Source organism: Pelophylax lessonae (assembly GCF_965119305.1).
Source record: "Pelophylax lessonae genome assembly, chromosome: 4".
NCBI lineage: Eukaryota > Metazoa > Chordata > Amphibia > Anura > Ranidae > Pelophylax > Pelophylax lessonae.
The window spans coordinates 17,704,573-17,721,785 of record NC_138771.1 but is presented as its reverse complement, the minus strand read 5'-3'; the positions used below and the strand labels follow the sequence as shown (position 1 = coordinate 17,721,785).

Below are 17,213 nucleotides of genomic sequence, written 5' to 3'. Positions count from 1 at the left end.
AAACACAGGAGCCAATGTACTGTGAAATAAATGACAGCTGCTGCTGCATATATTAGAAACCATTCCTTATGGCTTTTACATTAAAAAAGATATAGAGTGCAGAGCCACCCGTGGCTGTGTCCTGGGGGCAGGGCCCGCCCGTGGCTGTGTCCGGGAGGGCAGGGCCCGCCCGTGGCTGTGTCCGGGAGGGCAGGGCCCGCCCGTGGCTGTGTCCGGGAGGGCAGGGCCCACCCGTGGCTGTGTCCGGGAGGGCAGGGGCCGCCCATGGCTGTGTCCCGGAGGGCGGGGCCACCCGTGGCTGTGTCCTGGAGGGCGGGGCCACCCGTGGCTGTGTCCTGGAGGGCGGGGCCACCCGTGGCTGTGTCCCGGAGGGCAGGGGCCACCCGTGGCTGTGTCCCGGAGGGCAGGGGCCACCCGTGGCTGTGTCAACCATCCTGCTCTGATCCCATCAGCTCACAGATCAAAATTGCACTGCATTTGCAGTCTGTGTTTTGGGATGCATTGAAACAATTAATTTGCACCTTCAGCAGATCGCGAAGACAGTGAATTTTAAATGCGGTGCAGGAAACCCGTACATATCGCGCCTTTCCCGCACTGTGTTCTCGTTTGAATCACCCTTTAATTACTATTATATTTAGGGCAGTGAAATGGTGCTTTCTTTGTTGTACTGGACACCAACCAATCTTGTGCTGTAAACACCCATTAGACTGGACTTAGTAACTGCATGTCCTGTCCTCTTCTGGTTGCAGTTATAGGCTCCCATTGTATTCTACAGCCTGAAGGTTAGATCTTTATCAATCAGGACACACAAAGCCAAACTACATCATGACCCTGGCGTTGTCCTCAGGTGGCAGAATCCTCTCATGACTCCAGGATTTACTACATCACAAAAAAAAAAAAAGAGCTCTTGTCTGCGCCTGTACGAGGTGTGACCATTTAATTCCCGAAATACCTGTGATGTAGCCCTATGGTGGTGATTGTCACACCTATGTCCCACTCTAGCGTGCTCTGACATGTTTGCACTGTTGGCCGAAGATGAGTGACCGGAATCTGGAGAAGCGGATTAACATCAAATATTACGTGAAAAATCATCTGCAAAAGTGCGAGTGAAACTTTAGCTCTGCTATAGCAGGCTTAGGGCTCTTTAACACAGACGTTCCGTGTGTCCGTAAATCACCCCATCAGTTTGCGGGTGATATACGGACATAATGAATATCTATGGGATTGCGGATGTCAGCAGATGACCATCCGCTGACATCCGATTTTCATCCTTTCAGTTCTGTTCCGTTTTTTGGAACGGAACAGAACCCTATTTTGTTCCGTTTAAAAAATGGAACGGACACAAAATCGAATGTCAGCAGTGTCACCCGCTGACATCCGCAATGCCCATAGACTTACATTATGTCCGCATATCATCCGCAAACGGATGGGATGATATGCGGACATACGGACCGGATGAAACAAGTGTCATCCGTGAAGAAAAAAAAAAGTGCCAGAGCGGATCGCAATACGGTCCGCTCCGTGTGAAAGAGCCCTTAGGTTGAACTCAAGTCAAAAATCAAGTGTTTTTGAATGGTGTAGGTGGTTTAACTTCTTCCCAATCTCGCTATAGCTAAATGTGGTCGTCCATTTCTGGCAGGGCGTCCATAGATGTCCTCTTAGAACCACATCCCTCGTGCACCTGCTGCGGCATGCATCCGGCGCGCTCTGTGATCAGGGTAAAGGGGCCAATCGCAGTGGCCTTTTACGATGTAATCAGCTGTGTCCAATCACAGCTGATCACAATGTAAATACACTGCCTGTTATTGGCATTCCCTTCCTTATGTGCTGCCACAGTGTGAGAAAAGGAGAGCCGGTAACCAACAAGTGTGACAGGACATTTACACTGATAATCAGGGCACTGATCATCAATGTAGCACCATCATTGCTGCCTATCAGTGCCCATCAGTGCACTTAAGTTAAGGCAAAAAATTTCTTATTGGCAAAACTTTATAACCGAAACAAAGAGAGATTTTTTTTTTCCCCAATAAACATGGATTTGTCTCTGTATAGTTCTGGTCAGTATCGTCAGTGGATTTATTCCCTACTACATTGGGGATTCTTGTTATTGTCTCTCCTCCCCATAGAGAATTTTTCCAGAGCAGCTTAGGACATCTCAGGCTAAGTTATCATGCCATCACTTTCTAGCAGGCCCCAGATCTTGAATTGTGAATTGACTACGTCAGCAGCCTGGCCCGTTAACTCCCGGGACATCTATGTCATCGATCCCAGAAGCCTTCAGGCATCGAATGCGGGTTATATAACCAGTATGTAACCGCGCTAATAAAGCCAAAGAGCAGGAGCTGCAGCTTAGAAGTGAGATAACACCAAACATAAGCAAAAAAGAAAAACAAGCTGCGCTAATCTAATAAGGAACAACCAAATGTCCCGAAAATTGAATAATACAAAAATATTCATGAAAACTGTGACCAATCTTGGGCAATAAATCACAAAAATATCGCAAATATGGTGAACAAAAAATCACAAGTGATGTGAACAAATTATTCAGAGCGTGTCTCTCTTATAAATAAGAGTCCAAAATATTAATGGAAACTGTGACCAATCCTAAGCAGTTGATATGCAATAAAACACAAAATTACGCAAGTGTAGTGAACACAAATTAATCACAAGTGATGTGAACAAGTTAATTTTAAGTGTGTCTCATTTATAAATAAATAAATAAATAAAAAAAAAAAAGTCCCAAAAATAAGAAAACAGTGAAGTTAGCCTAATTTGTTTCCATAATGTGAAAGATAATGTTACACCGAGTAAATAGATACCCATGTCATGCTTCAAAATTGCGCACGCTCGTGGAATGGCGACAAACTTTGGTACTAAAAATCCCCATAAGTGTCATTTTAAAAATTTCTACAGGTTACCAGCTTAGAGTTACAGAGGAGGTCTAGGGCTCAAATTATTGCTCTCACTCTAACGATCGCAGAGATACTTCACATGTGTGGTTTGAACACCGTTTACATATGTGGGCAGGACTTCGGTATGCGTTGGCTTCTGCGCGCGAGTGAACGGGGACAGGGCGCTTTAATTTTTTTTTCCTATTTATTTTATTAATAATTTTTTTTATTTTTACAGTTTTAAAAAAAAAAAAATGTGATCATTTTTATTCCGATTACAAGGAATGTAAACATCCCTTGTAATAGAAATAGGCAGGACAGGACCTCTTTATTGTGAGATCTGGGGTCAAAAAGACCTCACCTCACAACTACAATAAAAAAGAAAAAAAAAAGTTGAAAAAAAAATTCAGCCCTTTAAACCGGTTGCTAGGCAACAACGTTTGACATCGCTCCGGTCCTCCAAGACCATAGAGTCTAGACTTCCTGTCTCAGAGGATCCGGGACCGGATCGTTTTCCCCGCTGCCGGCAGGTCTGGTAAGCCGGAAAATGGCCGGGACGCGGTGTGGGGGGGGGGGTCACCTCTTCCGCCACACCGTAAGGATAATCTCGTGGTAAATCTGCCGCTGGGACCACCCTTTTCTGAAAGCCGATCGCCCGCCGTTGAGAAAAATACCAGGGTTATGGCAGCTACCTGCTGCCATAACCCCGGTATTTAGCGTCAAAGGACCGACGTAAATCGAGGGCAGGAGGGTGGTCGATAAGTGGTTAAAGAGTAGCTCCACTTTTGTTGAGAAAAGAAGATTCCCTTCTGGGTGATCTGTAGTGGATATAAAAAGTCTACACAAGTCTGTGATGTAAGAAAAAAAAAAAAGAGACAAAGATAAATCATTTCAGAACTTTTTCCACATTTAATGTGACCTCTAAACTGTACAACAAATTGAAAGCTTTTAGGTGGAGGGAAGTATAAAAAAAAACTAAAATGAATATGGTTGCATAAGTCTGCCCATCCTTAAACTAATACTTTGTTGAAGCACCTTTTGATTTTATTCTAGCACTCTGTCAAAATTAATAATTAATAATATCTCGCTGTGCCTCCATTATGTCAGAATGTTGATACTGCTCTGACTATAACAGTATCTATTTATGGTTAATAATAAGCAAAGATCTGTGCGAAAGGAGAATCTCAACTTATTCCATAAATCAATATGTAGCGAGCTCTTTTTATTGATTGATTTCTTTTTAAAAGCATATACCAATCTTAGTGAAAACAGTCTACAGTATGGAATATATATAAGAATATTTTATTCACCAGACGTGTAATCACAAATGATCAAACTTGAGATGACACAAAAATAACTTTACAAAAATACGAACTTCAAATAATAAATGCAATGTGATTTGTAGCTCAATAATGAAAGTGAAACTGAAACAAAGTTAAAGTGAAACGAAAGCAAGATTACCATTTCCCCAGATGTAGTAGAAACCATATTTAATGTATACTATACAATCAGACCACAATTGTCTGCGCAATGCAAAACCTGATAAACAGTTCACTGCAGATGAAGTGAGAATAAGCCATGCAAAACGGAAGACTTAAAATCGCAAATAATGCGCTTAATCTGATATTAATAAAAATATTATAAAAAGCAAAAATCATCTCTTTAGAGAAAAATCTACATATGGTTTATACGGCTGGGATTGTACTCTTGTTACCCCTTAAGTATGAAATGTAAAACATTTAAGGCAGTACATAAACAATATTGAATAATAATCAAATAATTAGCAAGGCATAATTACCATATTTAAAATGGCCGCTAGCTTAGAATAGTAGTTACCAGGTTCCTTAAGATGGCTGCATTTCCAAGATGGTGGCCAATTAGGGAGGAGCTTCGTTTGGCGTCCCTCAAAGGTTCAGATACACGATGTATTGAAATGAAGTCTGTGTAGATGAGTCTGTGCATAGCTGTTAGTAGTGTGTATGTTGTAAGTGTGATGTATATTGGGCAAAATTTGATGTGTCATGTGTCTCTCTCATCTGGGCTTTTATATGGTATAGAACAATTACCATAAGTTAAACCCAGAGGGAGTTACATGATCATCATTGGCTAGAACATCTTAACCATTAACTGGTGATGTCATAGGGTGACACCTCTTGGTCAACCAGTATATTAAAATTAAATAAAGATTTCTCCATTTAAGACTATTATAACACAACAAAAATGTAACCATGCTTTCATCTACTAAATGTCCATTTCATATCCACCAGGCATCTGAATAAAGAATTAATCTTGGTAACACCATTCTAATATTTAATATATCTTATTTAAAATATATTGGATTTTACTTTTTAACCCAAGACTTCAATTACCGTAGTAGTCAGCAAAATGTCAGTATTGCATTGCACTTTAGGTTCAGCATACAGCAATATTTACCTTCAAATAAACTTTGAACCTTTATATTGACCCATAGCTTACAACCAGACCTTCTAAATTAAACACCTGGCAAGGCCAGAAAAGTGTATGATGCTTTCTACGACTTACAATTTACAAATGTTTACTGAAGCCTCTCTTGACATATAGAGATGAGTCATCAAGATCAGTAAAGTTAGCGTTTAGCATAATATGGAACAATTGTAATATATAACAATTTTCTACATATCTAAGTATGCTAGTTCTATATATATATTTCAGTGTTAATATTAATTTACATATATGATTATAACATATCTGTAAATTTTAGTTTTACATAGGTCTAAGCATAGAAAATACTTAACTAAGGATTTTAGTAAATGCTGACTAATTTTATGATCCCACACAAACAGGATTACCTTGGTATAGTGTCTTAGACCTTATCTTAAAGTAAGTCAAACAGACTATTTATTTATACAGCCTGTCTGGGATAAACCTGTTGAATAGCCACTTTTCCTGCATAGGCACTTTTTGTTAAAGGATATTTTAACCTTTTAGAAACCTGACAAAAATGGATGCTACTGCTTCATTTCTATGTAGATCAAAATATGACATTTCATTTCTATTTGTTAAATTTAACGTCCCCAAATAACCCTGACAACTCAGTCTTTTTTGGTATGAGTCTATCAGCATGGTACATTCTGACTTGGCAATATTTGCCCACGATTCTTTGCAAAAACGCTCCAAATCTGTCAGATTGTGAGGACATCTCCTGTGCACAGCCCTCTTCACATCACCCCACAGATTTTCTATCAGATTCAGGTCTGGGCTCTGGCTGGGCCATTCCAAAACTTCTTATTTTTGCCCGGCTCATTCCTTTGTTGATTTGGGTCGTTATGCTGATAGATGAAGTTCCTCTTCATGTTCAGCTTTCTAGCAGAAGCCTGAAGGTTTTGTGCCAATATTGATCGGTATTTGGAACTGTTCATAATCCCCTCTGTAGCGGCCCCTTTGAGCACCGTAAATTATGAACCCCATAAGCACCATGAAAACTGTAAAACATACAATACATTTGTTTACAGTGATCACCAAAAAGGGGGTTACAAGGTTAATTACAAATGTGAAATTACAACGTGGATTACAGTTGTCTGCACACATATCTAATGACATTAAACACCTAAGGAAACATGGCCATATGCAAGATGCTTTGGATTATCTATAGCATATTTTAAACTAACAGCATGGACACAATTTATGTCTAAGAACATATACACTTTTATATATATAGAATGCACTTTTACTGCATACCTCACTCCGCTTGCCAAGGGGTGCAACCTTAAACCTTAGAAATCCTCCATAGCAATCATCTTCCATGAAGTGCTGCTGACATACATCTAAATGTGAAATCTGAGTCACAAGAAAGGCCTTCCCTCTAAAGCAGGAAGAAGGAGTGGTCTGGTGGTTGTGCTGATTAAACATTCCCCAGGGAAACAAGAGGAAGGCAGAAAGGTTCCACTTGGCAGTTTAGTGCTGAACAAAGATTTAAATTGATAAGCGGACAGTTACACCCTCTACCTTGACTAAGGCCCCTGTTCCAGCTGAAGAAAAACAGCCCCAAAGCATGATTCTGCCACCACCATACTTGATACTTCATAGTGGGTATGGAGTTATTTTGGTGATGTGCAGTGTTTTTGCACCAAACATATCTTTTTGGAAATATGGCCAAAAAGTTCCACCTTGGTGTCATCAGACCAGAACACATTTTCCCACATACTGTTGGGAGACTTCAGATGTTTTTGCAAAATGTAGCCGAGCTTGAATGTTTTTCTTGATAAGAAAAGGCTTCTGTCTTGCCCCTCTACCCCATAGCCCAGACATATGACGAATACGGGAGATTGTTGTCACATGGACCCCACAGCCAGTACTTCCCACATATTCCTGCAGCTCCTGTAATGTTGCTGTAGGCCTCTTGGCAGCCTCCCTGACCAGGTTTCTTCTCATCTTTTCATCAGTTTTGGAGGGACGTCCAGTTCTTGGTGATGTCACTGTTGTGCCATATTTTCTCCACTTGATGAGGACGGTCCTCACTGTGTTCCATGATATATCTAATGCCTTGGAAACTCTTTTGTACCGTTCTCCTGACTGATACATTTTAACAATGAGATCTCTCCGATGCTATGGAAGCGTTCGAGAAATAAAATAAGAGGGCGCACTGACTGGCCTAGTGCATTATCCAATGTATTTTTATTAGAGATCTAGTGATAAAAATGCATAGATGTATACTCACAAACAGCGCAGTAGTAAAAGCTCATCAGGCCACCTACAGTATCTCACAAAAGTGAGTACACCCCTCACATTTTTGTAAATATTTTATTCTATCTTTTCATGTGACAACACTGAAGAAATGACACTTTGCTACAATGTAAAGTAGTGAGTGTACAGCTTGTATAACAGTGTAAATTTGCTGTCCCCTCAAAATAACTCCACACACAGCCATTAATGTCTAAACCGCTGGCAACAAAAGTGAGTACACCCCTAAGTGGAAATTTCTGGAGGTGCCCCAAACTTCATATGTATTGGAAGGGTGTGCTTGATACACTTTCAGGGGCGTTCGGGGTCCAGTTGCCGGAGGATCCTAAGGTCTGCTTGCTGGGCATTATGGGAGGGGTTCAGGCCTCTATACCGGCCCAGCAGGCTATTGGCCAGGCATAGTTCCAGGCAAGGAAACTACTTCTGCGGAACTGGATTTCCCCGAGAGCCCCTCTGGTTAAGGAATGGGTTGCTGTAATGGGAGACACCCTCAGATTGGAGAAATACATATATCAACATAGGGGCAGCTCTGGTAAATTCGAGAGGTTATGGGCTCCCTGGTTGGCAGTGCCGGGCTTGGCCCCGGTGGATCTGACACTTGACAATATTATGGCTGGGGTGGTGTTAAGGTTGGGGCATGCAGAATAGATGGGATTGGTCTGGTGGTCTGCTCCTGGCTGCTCATTATGCTGGATACCAATGGAGTGTGGGCAGCTAGGGCGGATTCTAGCTTGTTCATAATGATTTGCGTAGAGGTGTTTGATGTATGGTTCTTATTATATTGACGTTTGTTATCTCTATGATCCTTATGGATTGTGTTCTGTCTGATCTGGACACTGTTAAATTTTGTTGTTTATAAAGTTTAATAAAGTTTTTCTTGATATAAAAAAAAAAAGAAAATGTCCAAATTGGGTCTAAAGTGTCAATATTTTGTGTGGCCACCATTTATTTTCCAGCACTGCCTTAACCCTCTTGGGCATGGAGTTCACCAGAGCTTCACAGATTGCCACTGGAGTCCTCTTCTACTCCTCCATGATGATATCACAGAGCTGGTGGATGTTAGAGACCTTGCGCTCCTCCACCTTCTGTTTGAGGATGCCCCACAGATGCTCAATAGGGTTTAGGTCTGGAGACGTGCTTGGCCAGTCCATCACCTTTACCCTCAGGGTGAGAGCAGAGATCGTCCGAGTAAGAGCAGTAATTCTAGCAAAAGACCTCCTCTGTAACTCTAAACTGGTAACTGTTACAATTTTGTAAAGCGTTGCCTAAGGAGATTTTTAAGTGCCGTAATTTGCCGCCATTTCACAAGTGTGTGCAATTTTAAACCGTAACATGTTTGGTATCTATTTACTAACATCATTTCTCTATCGCTCATTGACAGACGTAGTCTTCTTGATTCTCAAGAGCTGGGTTATGTTGTCTCCGCAGGAGTAGGACTAGGCAGAAAGACAAAACGTTCTGGCTCCACCTTAGGGGCAGTCCCTGAGGGTATATCCTCCCTCTCTGTGCTACAGGGAATCAGTTTTTCTCTGTCTAGTCAGGAGTAAGGACCTAAGTTCCTTGCTGGGATCTTTTGGTCCTGGCAAGACTTTTTTTCTTTAAGAAAAAGACATTTTTTAGGTAGTTTTCTCCAGTGTTTTTTTCCTGTGAGATCTTCAAGCAAAAATGCCGGACTGGGCGACACTTGTGGTCACCCCAGCCGGCCTACGAGCGCACGCAGACCATGGCATTGCGCTTGGTCGGCCGCGACATATTCAAGTAAGTATGCGGGGCCGGGCGACGGGCTGGATGTTGAGATCCAGTGGTCACCCCGGTTTTCTGCCTACGAGCGCGTGCAGACCAGAGCTCCGCGCTGGGTCGGCCGCGACGGAGTCCCAGTGGAGGGACTGACCTTGCGAGTTAAAAGTCTCGCTTGGACGCCAGGTACCAGAGAGTCGAGGCGTCCGGAGTTGTCCACAAACCCCCACCCCGGTGGAGAGGGTATTGTGAAGAGAGGGTGCCTGTCGGTTCGGTATGGTGAGTAAACGTTCCCTTTTTTCCTCGTTATGAGGCAGTATGTATTATGGGCCCCTCCATATATGGTCAGTATATATCTGATACTTACAAGTCCCCCTTGTAATACAGCATGTGTTTGTAGGAAGTGGACTTGGTTTAAGAGCTAACACTCTACCCAGCAGACTGTAACATTACAGCAGACATAGGAGGTATAATCCTACCTTATGTGTAGTGTATCTTCTGTAGATCCATATATCGCCTCATAGCAGAGATGCAGGTGGATGTGCTGGGAAAACGATTTCGGCGGTCCGCCGCCATTTTGCCATAGACCGAATGCATGTATGTCCTCAGGTCACGCCGGCCGCCATGTTTTTGGAGTCTTATGTCTCTTCTATGGGGGCGGCCATGTTTTGTGAGCCCAGCTACCTCGTGGAGAGCTGGGAACGCCGGAAGGCGTACACAGGGGGCGGAGCCACGCCTTCTACACGGGAAAAAGCAAACAGCTCCTTCCAGTCTGTGTAAGACAGACGCTGACTGCAGTTGGTTGGAAACTGCACTGCATCGGTTGGTGAGCCTTGGGGGTCCCTCTCTCTCTCTGTGGGATCGAGAAGCAGGTACTCTGAGGGGCGCTATTGCGCTAGGGGGAGACACACAAAAAAAAAAAAAAAAAGGAAAAAGTTTTTTTGTTTTGCTGGCAAAGGTGTCCTGTATTAACATGGACCCTGCCACTCATGTATCTCCTCCGGATCCCCTCGAGGGGTCTGCGGGATCCTCCAGCACCCCATTGACAATTGAATCATTGTCAGCTATTATGGAAACTTTTGTGTCCCGGGTGGAAGTGGCTTGTCAGGGACAGGGCGCAAGAAAGCGACCCCCGCCTAACCCCATATTATCTGAAACCTCGGATTCAGATTCTGAGCCCATTTCTGCAGTTGCAGGTACTTCATCTGGGATTGGTGTCTCGGGTCCTGTCTCTTCAGACAGTGAGGAGGATGTTTCGGCATCCGCCATAGCCCGAGAGGAAGCGTTGGTAAACGCACTCATTGTATCTGTTCAAGAGACCTTAAGGTTACAGGGTATTCCATCGGAAATAGCTGAAACTGAAATCCCTTTTGGGACCAAAAAACGCATCAAAGTGGCAAAGGTTTTTCCATTGCCCAAATGTTTTGGCAATCCAATCGAAGAAGAATGGCGTCTGCCAAAACGCACTTTTACTATTTCTAAACGCATTGACAGGCATTATCCGTTTGAGGAAACCCTTATTAAGAAATGGACAGAACCACCTGTGGTGGATTCACCAATTGCTAGACTGAATAAAGCCACGGTTATTCCTTTGGAAGACGCTCCGTCTTTTAAAGATCCAGTGGATCGCAAGATAGAAGCTATGTCTCGCACCATGTTTTCCTTGATTGGATCAGCTTTCAGACCTATAATAGCTATTGGTCTGGTTTCGCAGGCTGTAACTGAATGGACCAAGTGGTTACGCCGGGACTTAGAAGAGGTCCCTCAGGCGGTATCAGATTTGTTGGAACAAATGATACAGGGGTTACAGTTTGTGTGTGATGCGGCGTTAGACGCCACTCCATTATTGGCGCGAGCATCAGTCTCAGCAGTGGTTCTCAGGCGTACACTGTGGCTAAAAGGTTGGTTAGCCGACCAAGGTTCCAAAAAAGCATTGGCTAATATCCCCTTTTCAGGAGAGCGTCTATTTGGAGCCAACTTAGATGAGATCATTAAAGATCTCACGGGTGGAAAGAGCACCTTTTTACCGCAAAATTTTAAAGGTAGAGGAACTCGTCAAAGACGAGGGCCTTCTTTTTCTGCTCACAAGAGGTTTTTTCGTCCCGCGGGTGAAAAAACTAAGTCCTCCAAAGCTCCTGCAGGAGACGTCAGGGGTCGTTGGTCGGGCAAGCAAAAGCCCGCCCCCTCCAGACCTGAAGATAAACCATCCAAAGCCTGAAGGTGCGCCCCCACCCATAACTGGGGTGGGGGGACGTCTTCGCCGGTTCCCGGATCCATGGCTTTCCAGAATCCCGGACAAATGGGTTTGCGAAGTCATAAGGTCAGGGTACAAGATCGAGTTTCGATCTCTCCCACCGGCGCGATTCTTCCCTTCCAATATCCGACTATCCTCAGATCGTTTAGAAGATCTGCGGAGAGCAGTCACAGATTTACTACAACAAGGAGTGGTAGTCCACGTTCCTTGGACAGAACGGTTTCAAGGGTTTTATTCAAACCTGTTTACAATACCCAGGAAAGAGGGCAAAGTGCGTCCAATTCTGGACTTAAGAGCACTCAATTCTTTCGTCAACATAAGAAGATTCAGAATGGAGTCCATTCGCACGGTAGCAGCCTTCCTGCATCCAGGGGATGTCCTAGCGTCCATAGACATCAAGGACGCCTATCTTCACATTCCCATTTTCGCAGGACATCAGCAGTTTCTACGCTTTTCTGTAGAGGAGAACCACTATCAGTTTGTGGCGTTACCTTTCGGTCTCGCCACGGCTCCGCGGGTCTTCACAAAGGTGTTGGCACTTCTGCGCCAAAGAGGTATATCGATCCTTGGTTACCTAGACGATCTTCTGCTTCATGCAGAGTCTCCTCAGACCTTGCTACAAAACATAGAAATTACTATGATTTCTTTACAGGAATTCGGGTGGCTGGTGAACCAGCAAAAGTCATTTCTGGTTCCCACCCAGAGGCTCGAATATCTGGGTCTAATTCTAGACACAGTCAGGACAAGAGTTTTTCTTCCGGTAGGGAAACTCCGAAAGATTCAATCAGCAGTCCAGTTGTTACTGTCCAACAGCTGGTCTTCCCTTCGGACTTGCATGAGGGTTCTGGGGTTGATGGTGGCTTCATTCGAAGCAGTCCCATTTGCCCAGTCCCATACCCGAATTCTTCAGCAAGAGATTCTTCTCAGATGGAATCGGAATCCGGAATCCCTGGACAATCAGATCCGATTGAGCAAACAGACCAGAGAGTCTCTGGTCTGGTGGCTTCGGTCTCCGATGCTCAGCCAGGGAAAGTCATTTCTGCCAATATATTGGACGATAGTGACCACGGATGCCAGTCTATCCGGATGGGGAGGAATTCTCGGTCAGTTATCTGTCCAGGGACTTTGGTCCCCGGAAGAATCCAGGTTACCGATAAATGTATTGGAACTGAGAGCGATCAGACTTTGTCTGATTCACTGGACCGAGCAGCTCCAGGGCAGCCCGGTTCGGATCCAGTCGGACAATGCCACGGCCGTGGCTTATGTCAATCACCAGGGGGGCACCAAGAGTGTCCGAGCGGCCAAAGAAGTGGCTTGCATTCTTCGCTGGGCGGAACGATTTGTTCCAGCAATCTCTGCGGTGTTCATTCCGGGGGTGGAGAATTGGCAGGCAGATTATCTCAGCCGTCAGACCCTGGATCAGGGGGAATGGTCCCTCCATCCAGACGTTTTCCACCAGTTGTGCCTACGGTGGGGCACCCCGGATGTGGATCTGTTGGCATCACGATTCAACAGGAAAGTTCAGAGATTCGTGGCTCGCTCCCGCGATCCTCTAGCAGAAACCGCAGACTCACTGATCGCCCCGTGGGGGCAATACCAGCTAATATATGCCTTCCCTCCTCTCGCGTTACTGCCAAGACTTCTTCGCAGGATAGAGGAGGAAGGAATCCCAGTAATCCTGGTAGCTCCGGACTGGCCTCGTCGAGCTTGGTACGCCGACATGGTCAGACTGGTGGCGGACGTCCCGTGGAGACTTCCTCTCAGGGAGGATCTACTGTCTCAGGGACCGATCTTCCATCCTGCTTTACGATCGCTGGCTTTAACGGCCTGGCTATTGAGACCCAGGTGCTGAAGGACAAAGGTTTGTCAGCTTCAGTTATTCCTACTCTAGTTGAAGCAAGGAAAGCGACTTCCAGAAAGATTTATCATCGCACATGGAAGTCCTACATTGCATGGTGTGAACCTTTGGGGTTCCGTCCTCGGTCTTATTCGATTAGTCGAATATTGGCTTTTCTGCAACAAGGGGTTGAGCAGAAACTGGCCTTGAGTACTATCAAGGGTCAGGTCTCAGCATTAGCCATCTTCTTTCAGAAGCCTTTGGCTACTCATTCCTTGGTGCGGAATTTCATCCAGGGGGTGCGACATCTGGCTCCGCCAGTGCACGCGCCGTTACCCCCCTGGGATCTTAATTTAGTGTTGTCGGTTCTTCAGAAACCTCCCTTTGAAGATATTAGGGAGATTCCTCTACCCACGTTGTCCCAGAAGGTGGCCTTCTTGGTGGCTATTACTTCTGCACGCAGGGTGTCAGAACTGGCCGCATTATCTTGTCGTTCACCATATCTGGTGGTTCATAGAGATAAGGTGGTTCTTCGTCCGAATCCATCCTTCCTACCAAAAGTGGTTTCAGAATTTCATCTGAATGAAGAAATTGTATTACCTTCCCTGTGTCCTAAGCCCAGTCATCCTCGGGAGTTTGCTTTACACTCCTTGGATGTGGTCCGGGCGATCAGGGTATATTTGAAAACGACAGACTCGTTTCGCAAGACGGATTCACTTTTTGTGATCCCAGATGGACCCAAAAAGGGGTTGCCTGCATCTGCCGCGACCATTTCCAGATGGATCAGACAGACGGTAGTACAGGCTTATTCTATTAAGGGTCGGGAGCCCCCGTTCCCTGTTAAGGCGCACTCCACTCGGGCACTTAGTGCGTCATGGGCCTTTCGCCATCAGGCGTCAGTGGTCCAGGTGTGCAAGGCGGCTACCTGGTCGTCGGTGCATACCTTTACTAAACATTATAAAGTTGATGTAATGGCATCGTCTGATGCCTCGTTTGGCCGCAAGGTTTTGCAGGCCGCAATTTGAGGAGACCAGTGGTCTACCTCGAGGGTTTTTTCCGTTGGAAAATTTTTTCTTTAGTCTCATTCTTTGTTTATAATGAGCCTTTAAAACTTCTAGTTTGGCACCGGTTGGGCCTTCTAGATTGGATTTGATTTTGTCAATCCCACCCCTCATTTGTGGCACTGCTTCTGGATGTCCCAGCTCTTGAGAATCAAGAAGACTACGTCTGTCAATGAGCGATAGAGAAAAATGGATTTTTGTAAGATCTTACCGTAAAATCCTTTTCTCTTAAGCTCATTGACAGACGTAGTACCCGCCCCTCTATCATTGAGTTGGGTTGGGTTAAATTCTCTGTACTGCTTTAAAACAGAACTGATTCCCTGTAGCACAGAGAGGGAGGATATACCCTCAGGGACTGCCCCTAAGGTGGAGCCAGAACGTTTTGTCTTTCTGCCTAGTCCTACTCCTGCGGAGACAACATAACCCAGCTCTTGAGAATCAAGAAGACTACGTCTGTCAATGAGCTTAAGAGAAAAGGATTTTACGGTAAGATCTTACAAAAATCCATTTTTTCACAATATACAACAAAAATTGGGCCAACTTTACTGTTTGTTTTTAAGTTCAGTCAAGTGTATTTTTTTCCAAAAAAGTTTTGTTTGAAAGACCGCTGCGCAAATATCATGTGACATAAAATATTGCAACCACCGCCATATTATTCTCCAGAGTCTTTGCATAAAAAAAAAATATATGTGTGTGTGTATATATATATATATATATATATATATATATATATATATATATATATATATATATATATAATATATGTTTGTGTGTGTGTTCAAAGTAATTGAACCTATATATAAGTAATTTTCTAGCAAGAAATACTGATTTTACTTTGTAAACAGCAAGTGTCAAAAATAGGCTTGGTCCTCAAGTGGTTAAAGGGTAGCTCCGCTTTTGTGGGAAAGCTCATCCCTGCTGATAAAAATGCCTATATATGTAGACTCATAGCATTTCTCTCCCTTTCTCTATCCAGGTTCACAGTTTTATTAAAACAGCCGAACTGGAGGAAGTGGATTTCGCCGGCTGGCTTTGCTCTACCATGGGCTTGAAACAACCCAGCACCCCGACGCACGCCGCAGGGGTGTGAGGAGGAGAAGACGAGAAGCTGGTCCAGGCAGAGAGCCGCCGCTGACCTATCCTGCTCCTGCCACCCTGCAGGATGGGATCTCTGCAGAACGTGCCAAAAATAAACGGTTTCTTTTCATTCTCATTAACCCCCTTCATTAAAAGAAGGACCTGCAGGGCACGGGTCAAGATATCTCCCAGTGTCTCTCGTGGGCTTCACCTGCAGTAAGATCCCTGCTTTTTACCCCCCCCCTCCCCCATGATGCTTTGTGGTACCTGTGAGGCTTTCAGTAAAAATAACAGGATAATTCCCCCCCCCCCTCCATTCTGTGTTTTAAGAGATCAATGAAATCTAAAGTGTAATTTTTACCAATCAAAGTGGGCCAGTCTCATGTGGAACCAATCTCTGATGGAGGCTGCTTAATATAACTTTACCGTAGTCTTTGCCAGAAAATGTTAGAAAAGATACAAAAATAGGTTATTTTGTAACAATAATTATCCAGATAGCAACTATTTTTTTCTCTGCGCTTGTTACGATTGGCTCACGTTGGTGACACATGAGATTCTCCCGAACGCTTTGAATGTATCCCACACCGGCAGCTTGTTACCCCTTGTGCTGTCTTAGAGATCTGAGCCATGCGTGTTTCCCCCGCGGGTAATCATCCGTGCTGGAACCAGCGTCCAAAGCCATAACCCGGGGGGGCGGGGGGTCTAACATCTTTTTAAGAGTTTGCCTTTGGTGGGGGATGGATTATGGAGGAACTCGTCTCTGTCGGAGCACTGAACTGGCATCTATAGTAGTGGAAGTCTGCATGATTGCCGCCACACAAAGCATTTTGGTTGAGCAAAATGGGAATTAAAAAAAAAAAGGCTAAGTGCAAGGCATGTTGCTCCGGTAGAGAAGGGGATATGAATTGAGCAGGCGGTGTGCTGCCTCCTGCCTGTGCCTCTTCACCTTCCCAGACTTTTCATATTTATTTTATATTTGAATGTGATGTGACGTGATCGCTCCAAACCCCCTTCGCTGTGTTAGGTTTCTCCACCTCATTAGTCACCTTGTTAGTACCTTGGTTCTTGAAAGAAAACACTCCCGAGACGACGGTGGGGAAGCTGAACCCGGCACTTGCTTCCTTTTAATGTAAGAAGCCTTCGGTCCCCTTTAACCTGTACCTCCGGAATCTTCAGATGTATTATCTTTGACTATAATAAATATATTACAAAGAATGTGGACTGATCTGTTTTATTCTATATAGATATAGAGATATAGCTATTGTGGGAGATTAGCTGAGAAGTGGTTGCAAACAACAGTTTGGTTTATTCATGCAATTTTCTTCAAACAAGTGCATGCAGCAAAACATCCAAAATAAAACAAAACACAAAATAAATCCTTGCCACTGTGGGCGGCTACCTTCTCACACACAGGAACCTATCTACGGAGTCTGTCTCCAACCTACTGTTGGGCTAACTTTGCTGATCCTACAGCAGACACTCAATAGTCCATGTTTTTTCTTCACACAACAAAGGTCCATTGAACATGTCCCTTTTCCTCTTCACATTGAACATGTCCCTTTGTTTGTCTCTTCACATAGCAAACAGTGCATTTATTTCTTCCACATAGAAATAGTTCCTTTTCTCACCTTGAGAAG

The 17,213-nt window shown here is 44.3% G+C and overlaps 1 protein-coding gene across 1 annotated transcript in view; it reads left to right on the top strand.

Annotated features, from left to right (window-relative positions):
* Window positions 1-16,791, top strand: part of MAP2K1 (mitogen-activated protein kinase kinase 1) — a gene marked incomplete at its 5' end in the record, with an annotated part of 77,661 nt that extends 60,870 nt beyond the window's left edge. The window contains one exon of the mRNA XM_082256270.1: window positions 15,476-16,791. Within this exon, the coding sequence (XP_082112396.1) occupies window positions 15,476-15,589 (114 nt within the window). The 3' untranslated portion in view covers window positions 15,590-16,791. The remainder of the gene's footprint in view (window positions 1-15,475) is intronic.
* Between the last annotated feature and the right edge of the window lie 422 nt (window positions 16,792-17,213).